Raw genomic sequence first — 7,500 nt, forward strand, 5'->3', positions numbered from 1 at the left:
TGTTCACCCATCAGCCTCTGACCCTACGCTCCAAAGGATAAAGTCCCAGTCTGTCCCTGTAACTCCAGCCCGCAAGACCAGGTAACATCCTGGTCAGCCTCTCCTGCACCCCTTTCCAACTTCATGTCATCCTTTCTGTTGGAAGGAACTGCAGACGCTGGTTTAAGTCGAAGGTAGACACAAAATGCTGGAGTAACTCGGCAGGTGCGGCAGCAACTCTGGAGAGAAGTCGGAAGAAGGGTCTGGCCCTGAAACGTCACGTGTTTGAGAAGCTGCCTCACCCGTTGAGTTACTCCAGCATTCTGTGTCCAACTTCATGTTATCCTTGCTGTGGCTTGGCCAACCAGAACCGCACACAGTGCTGCAAATCCTCTTGTTCAGGCTTCAGTGTCACAGGCAGAACGTGTTGCTGTCGGCTGTAGGGAGGAGGGAGGTGGGATTTCTCTCTGGAGTGGGGGGGTTGTTACAGTGTGTGGGGGGGGGGGGGGGGGGGGTGTGTTGCTTTAACCTGGGTGGGGTCTGGCGTAGATCGGGTAGATGCACAAAGTCTTTTACCCAGAGTAGGTGAATCGAGAACTAGGGGATGTAGGTTTACGGTGAGGAGGGAATCAGAGGGGTGATGTGTCTCACACACGGGGTGTGAAGGAGGAGGTAGTTGAGGCAGCTCTTTCCACAACGTTTACAGATACATGGATCATGGACCAAACACAGGCACACTGGTGTACATGGGGCATGTTGGACAGGTGGGACTAGAGGGGGCATGTGGACTAAATGGGGCACAGGCAGGTCGGGGGGGGGGACTAGTGTAGATGGGGCATGTTGGTCGGGGTGGGGGACTAGTGTTGGGGCATGGGGGGGGGGACTAGTGTAGATGGGGCATGTTGGTCGGGGGGACTAGTGACTAGGGCATGTAGATGGGGCATGTTGTAGATGGGGCATGTGTTGGTCGGGGGTGGGACTAGTGTAGATGGGGCATGTTGGTCGGGGTGGGACTAGTGTAGATGGGCATAGGGTCGGGGTAGATAGGGGGCATGTTGGTCGGGGGTGGGACTAGGTAGATGGGGCATGTTGGTCGGGGTGGGACTAGTGTAGATGGGGCATGTTGGTCGGGGTGGGACTAGTGTAGATGGGGCATTAGTGTGGACTAGCGGTGGAGCTAGTGTAGATGGGGCATTTTGGTCGGGGTGGAACTAATGTAGATGGGGCATGTTGGTCGGGGTGGGACTAGTGTAGATGGGGCAGTTGGGGTGGCATGTAGACGGGGCATGTTGGGGGTGGGACTAGGACTAGTTGGTACTAGTGTAGATGGGGTTGGTCACTGTTGGTCGGGGGGGTGGGACTAGTGTAGATGGGGAATGTTGGTCGGGGTGGGACTAGTGTAGATGGGGCATGTTGGTCGGGTGGGACTAGTGTAGATGGGGCATGTTGGTCGGGTGGGACTGGGATGGGGCATAGTGTAGATGGGGCATGTTGGTGGGGTGGGATGAGTTTAGATGGGGCATGTTGGTCAGGGTGGGACTAGTGTAGGTATGGGCATGTTGTTGGTCGAGGTGGGACTAGTGTAGATGGGGCATGTTGGTCGGGGTGGGACTAGTGTAGATGGGGCATGTTGGTCGGGGGGGGACTAGTGTAGATGGGGCATGTTGGTCTGAGTGTCCATGTCCTCTCTGTGTGTCCAGGCCTCGGGCAGCTGCTGGTGTGGGAGTGGCAGAGTGAGAGCTACGTGATGAAGCAACAAGGTCACTTCGACAACATGGTCGCCCTCTCCTACTCCCCCGACGCCCAGTACATCGTCACAGGTGGAGACGATGGCAAGGTGAGTCGCAACATGGAAACTCCCCCTCCCCACTCCCTGCCCACACCTCCACTCCCCCACCCCTCCCACCCCTGCCCACACACTCCCCTCCCCCTCCCCACCTCCCCTACCCCCCCCCACCCTCCCCCCACACCCACCCCCCTCACATCTCCTCTCCTCTTCCCACACCTCCCTCCATCCCTTCCCTCCCACACCTCCCATCCCTCTCCCCCCGCACAGTTGTCTAGTGATCCTGTGGAGTGGGGGTGTCTGGGGGCTGGGGAATTGGTCAGTTGTCCAGCAGGTGTGTGTGGGTGTGTGGGTGGTCAGTTGTCCAGGAGGTGTGGACAGGTGGGTGTGGGGTGGTCAGTTGTCCAGCAGTGGTGTGTGGGGTGGGGTGGTCAGTTGTCCAGCAGTGTGTGGGTGGGTGTGGGGGGTGGTCAGTTGTCCGGCAGTGTGTGGGGGTGGGGGGTCAGTTTGTCCAGCAGTGTGTGGGTGGGGTGGTCAGTTGTCCAGCTGCAGTGGTGGGGTGGGGGGTGGTCAGTTGTCCAGCAGTGTGTGTGTGGGTGTGGGGGGTGGTCAGTTGTCCAACAGTGTGTGGGGGGTGGGGGTCAGTTGTCCAGGGTGGGGGTCAGTGGTCAGTTGTCCAGCTGCAGTGTGGGTGTGTGTGTGTTGTGCAGTGTGGGGTGTGGGGTGGTCAGTTGTCAGTGTGGGTGTCCAGTGTCCAGCAGTGTGGGGGTGGGGGTGGTCAGTTGTCCAGCAGTGTGTGGGGGTGGGGGTGGTCAGTTGTCCAGCAGTGTGTGGGGGTGGGGGGTGGTCAGTTGTCCAGCAGTGTGTGTGGGTGTGGGGGTGGTCAGTTGTCCAGCCAGTGTGTGGGTGTGGGGTGGTCAGTTGTCCAGCAGTGTGTGGGGGGGGGGTGGTCCGTTGTCCAGCTGCGGCGTGTGGGGGTGGGGTGGTCAGTTGTCCAGCGGTGTGTGTGGGTGTGGGGTGGTCAGTTGTCCAGCAGTGTGGGGGGGGTGGTCAGTGGTGTGGGGTGGTCAGTTGTCCAGCTGCAGGGTGTCGCTGCAGTGTGTGGGTGTGGGGTGGTCAGTTGTCCAGCGGTGTGTGTGTGTGTGGGGTGGCCAGTTGTCCGGCGGGCCAGTGACAGTCTCTCCCGCAGGTGAAGGTGTGGAACACCCGCAGCGGTCTGTGCACGGTCACCTTCACTGACCACAGCAGCGGCGTCACGGCCGTCACCTTCAACGCCACCGGCTACGTGGTGGTCAGCGCCTCGCTGGACGGCACCGTGCGCGCGTTCGACCTCCACAGGTGGGTCTGGCCGCGGCCACGGGACTCGGACACGGCCCTACCCTGACCGCTCACTCCCCGCACTGACCGCGCCCTTCCTTGACCGCTCGCTGCCTCTGTCCCTCCCCGCCCCCACCACTTGTCCGCACGTGATCCGTATCTATCCCTCCATTGCCTGCCTAGCCACGCACCTGCCTCTTAAACACCACTATGGTATCTGCCTCCACCACCACCCCTGGCAGCGCGTTCCAGGCACCCACCCCCCTCTGTGTAAAACACATCTATAGACTTTTCCCCTCTCACCTTAAAGCTGCGCCCTCTAGTCTTTGACATTTCCACCTTCAGGGGGAAACAATGTTCTGAGTGTCTACCGCGTCTGTGTCTCTCGTGGTTTTATAAACATTTGTCAGGTCCCCCCTCAGTCTCCGGCGTTCCAGACAGACCAATCCAAGCCCCTCCACCCTCTCCCTGTAGCTGACCCTCTCTAATCCCGGCAGAGTTCTGGTGAGCCTCCCCTGCACCCTCTCCAAAGCCCCCACATTCACTCGGGTAGTTTACACCCCAGCGGTATGAACATTGACCTCCAATTTCAGGTAGTCCCTGCTTTCTCCCTCCTTCCCCTCCCCTTCCCAGCTCTCCCTCAGCCCACTGTCTCTGCCTCTTCCTTTCTTCTTCCCGCCCCACCCCCACATCAGCCTGAAGAAGGTTGTCGACCCGAAACGTCGCCTATTCCTTCGCTCCATAGATGCTGCCTGTCCCGCTGAGTTTCTCCAGCATTTTTGTCCACCTACAGTATAACCAGGAGTCTGTACACTTCAGTGTTTGTCTGCTCCATGCAGAGCAGCAGATGGATGTAACTGTCTGGTTAGGTCATGCGTGATAGGAGCAGAATTAGGCCATTCGGCCCATCGAGCCTACTCCCCATTCAATCACGGCTGATCTATCTCTCCCTCCTAACCCCATCTCCTGCCTTCTCCCCGACTCCTGCACTAATGGAGATGGTTGTTGTTCTCTGAGCCCCCGTTCCCCGTTGGTGATTGTTGGACGTCAGTGTTGTGCTCACCTCCCCCCTCGTGCCCCGCTACAGGTACAGGAACTTCCGCACGTTCACGTCCCCGCGGCTGGCCCAGTTCTCCTGCCTGGCCCTCGACCCCAGCGGAGAGATCGTCTGCGCCGGCTCCCGCGACTCATTCCAAGTGTTCGTCTGGTCAATGCAGAGCGGCAGGTTGCTCGATGTAAGTGGCACATCCCTCCTCCCCCTCCTGTGTGTGTGTGTGTGTACACGCGCGTGTGGGTGTGTGCTTGCCACGTGTATGCTCGCGTGTGAGCGTATAGTGTCAGGATGCATGTGTGTGCATGTGTGTGAGTGGTGCATGTGTGAATCTATGTGTGTTGGTGTGTGGGTTGATGTATATCTGTGTGTGTTGGTATGTGTGTGCGTATATCTGCGTGTGTGTTGGTGTACCTCTGTGTGTGTGTGTGTTGGTGCGTGTGTGTTGGTGTACCTCTGTGTGTGTGTGTGTGTGTGTGTGTATCTGTGTGTATGTGTGTGTGTTGGTGCGTGTGTGTTGGTGTACCTCTGTGTGTGTGTGTGTGTGTGTGGTGTACCTCTGTGTGGGTGTGTGTGTGTGTGTGTGGTCCGTGTGTGTCTGGTGTGCGTCTGGGTGTGTGCGTGTGTGTGTGTGTACGTACCTCTGTGTGTGTGTGTGTGTGTGTGTGTATCTGTGTGTGTGTGTGCGCTTGTATCTCCCTGACCCAGTGTGTGGTGGATTCACAGGTGCTGGATGGACACGAGGGGCCGGTGAGTGGCCTGAGCTTCAGCCCGACACAGGGCCTCCTGGCCAGCGCGTCCTGGGACAAGACGGTCAAGCTGTGGGACATGCAGGACAGCTGGAAGACCAAGGAGACTCTCCGGCTCAGTGCTGACGGTCAGTTCACAGCCCCCGCACCCTCCCCCCCACCTCCCCCCACGTGGACAGTGTACAGAGAGGGGGACTGAGACCAGGGCTGGCAGCGAGCTTTAGGCTGGGTGGGGTTGGGATGGGTGTGGAGGGGGTGGGGGTGTAGTATGATGCTTCCCCTCACCTCTATTTCCCCCCCCCCCCCCCACCCGTGTAGCCCGAGTTACCATACAGACACACAGATAAAACGAACACAACATTTGATAGAATGTAACATGAACATCCACCACAGTGGGATCAACGTTCCCCACTGTGAGGGAAGGCGATGAAGTTCAGTCACCTTCCTCATTAGTCTCCACTACGGGCGGTCCGATGTACAGGCCCTCTCGCTGGGATGATCGGAACTCCGACGTCGGGACACACTCTGCGGCTTGGAGTTCCCGAATCGGACCCCCCCCCCCCCCCATACACACACACACACTAGAGAAACATTTAAAACATACATTTAGACAAAAAATAACAAAAAGTGTGAAAGGACTAACAGCTGCAACACGGTGGAGGCGGTGAGCCGGGGGGAGTGGGGGTGGGGGTGTACGTGGCGCCCACTCACTGCTGCCTCCTGCTGTCCAGGGCTGGCGGTCAGCTTCAGGCCGGACGGGGGGGAGCTGGCGGTAGCCACGCTGGACGGTCACATCACACTGTGGGACCACGCCCGCGCCGCCCAGACCGGCTCCATCGAGGGGCAGCACGACCTGCACGGCGGCCGGAGGGAACTGGACAAGGTGACCGCACGGCACTCGGCCAAGAGCAGGTCAGTGGGGGTGGGGAGAGGGGGGGGGGGGGGGGGGGTACCAGGCACTCTGCTGAAGTCGGGGGGGGGGGGGGGGAGCGCGGTCGGGGGGGGGGGGGGGGGGGAGTGCGGTAGGCAGGGTCATAAGTGATAGGAGTAGAATAAGGCCATTAGGATGGGGAGTGGTCAGTTGTCGGGCAGGGTGGACAACTGACCGCCCCCTGCCCCCACCCACTCTGTCACCACACCGCTGGACAACTGACCACCTAAATCATGGCTGATCTGTCTCTCCCTCCTAACCCCATTCTCCTGCCTTCTCCCCATAACCCCTGACACCCGCACTGATCAAGAATCTATCTAACTCTGCCTTAAAAATATCCACTGACTTGTGGCCTCCACAGCCGTCTGTGGCAAAGAATCCCACAGATTCACCACCCTCTGACTAAAGAAATTTCTCATCATCTCCTTCCTAAAGGAACGTCCTTGAATTCTGAGGCTACGACCTCTAGTCCTAGACTCTCCCACTAGTGGAAACATCCTCTCCACATCCACTCTATCCAAGCCTTTCACTATTCTGTATGTTTCAATGAGGTCCCCCCCTCATCCTTCTAAACTCCAGCGAGTACAGGCCCAGTGCCGACAAACGCTCATCATAGGTTAACCCACTCATTCCTGGGATCATTCTTGTAAACCTCCTCTGGACCCTCTCCAGAGCCGGCACATCCTTCCACAGATATGGGAACGGCTCACAATATACCAGATGCGGCCTGACCCAGCGCCTTATAGAGCCTCAGCGTTACATGTTCAAGAAGGAACTGCAGATGCTGGAAAATCGAAGGTAGACAAAAGTACTGGAGAAACTCAGCAGGTGCGGCAGCATCTATGGAGCGAAGGAAATAGTCAAAGTTTCGTCCCGAAACCCTTCGGGAAATAGGAAATAGGCAACGTTTCGGGCCGAAACCCTTTGGGTTTCGTCCCGAAACGTTGCCTATTTCCTTCGCTCCATAGATGCTGCCACACCCGCTGAGTTTCTCCGGCACTTTTGTCTACCCTCAGCATTACATCCCTGTTTTTGTATACAAGCCCTCTTGAAATAAATGCTAGCATTGAGTTTGCTTTCTTTACTACCGATTCGACTGCAGGTTAACTTTTTGGGGAATCCTGCACCAGCTCTCCCAAATCCCTTTGCACCTCCGATTTCTGGATTCTCTCCCCATTTGGAAAATATTCTACGCTTACCTAAATGCACAACTCCACACTCTCCTACACTATATTCCATCTGCCACTTCTCTGCCCACTCTCCCGAACCTGTCCAAGTCCAACTCTGTAACCTCATCCTTTATAATGGACTCTCAATCCTTCCCAACCACCAATGTCAAACTAACCGGCCGATAGTTCCCACTATTCTGCTTTGCTCCCTCCTTGCATTTTCCAATCCACTGGAACCACTCCCGACTCTCGTGATTCCTGAAATATCACCACCAATGCCTCCACCATCTCTATAGCCACCTCTTCTAGAACCCGAGGGTACAGTCCACCTTCAGTCCATTCAGCTTCCCAAACACCTTGTCCCTAGTAATCGCCACTCCACTAACTTCCGAGAAGATTGAGGGGGGATCTTATAGAAACTTACAAAATTCCATAGATGCTGCTGCACCCGCTGAGTTTCTCCAGCAATTTTGTGTACCTTCGATCTTCCAGCATCTGCAGTTCCTTCTTGAACAAAA

General features: G+C 57.2%; 1 protein-coding gene across 1 annotated transcript in view; it reads left to right on the forward strand.

The window, feature by feature from the left end:
* The window catches only part of pwp2h (PWP2 small subunit processome component), a 21,190-nt gene that overhangs the window by 4,999 nt on the left and 8,691 nt on the right, over positions 1-7,500 (forward strand). The window contains 5 exon segments of the mRNA XM_055645290.1: positions 1,680-1,816; positions 2,955-3,103; positions 4,170-4,317; positions 4,860-5,010; positions 5,614-5,794. Of these exon segments, the coding sequence (XP_055501265.1) occupies positions 1,680-1,816; positions 2,955-3,103; positions 4,170-4,317; positions 4,860-5,010; positions 5,614-5,794 (766 nt within the window).

The sequence above is a fragment of the Leucoraja erinacea genome, chromosome 13 (assembly GCF_028641065.1).
Source record: "Leucoraja erinacea ecotype New England chromosome 13, Leri_hhj_1, whole genome shotgun sequence".
In the NCBI taxonomy this organism is placed as follows: Eukaryota; Metazoa; Chordata; class Chondrichthyes; order Rajiformes; family Rajidae; genus Leucoraja; species Leucoraja erinaceus.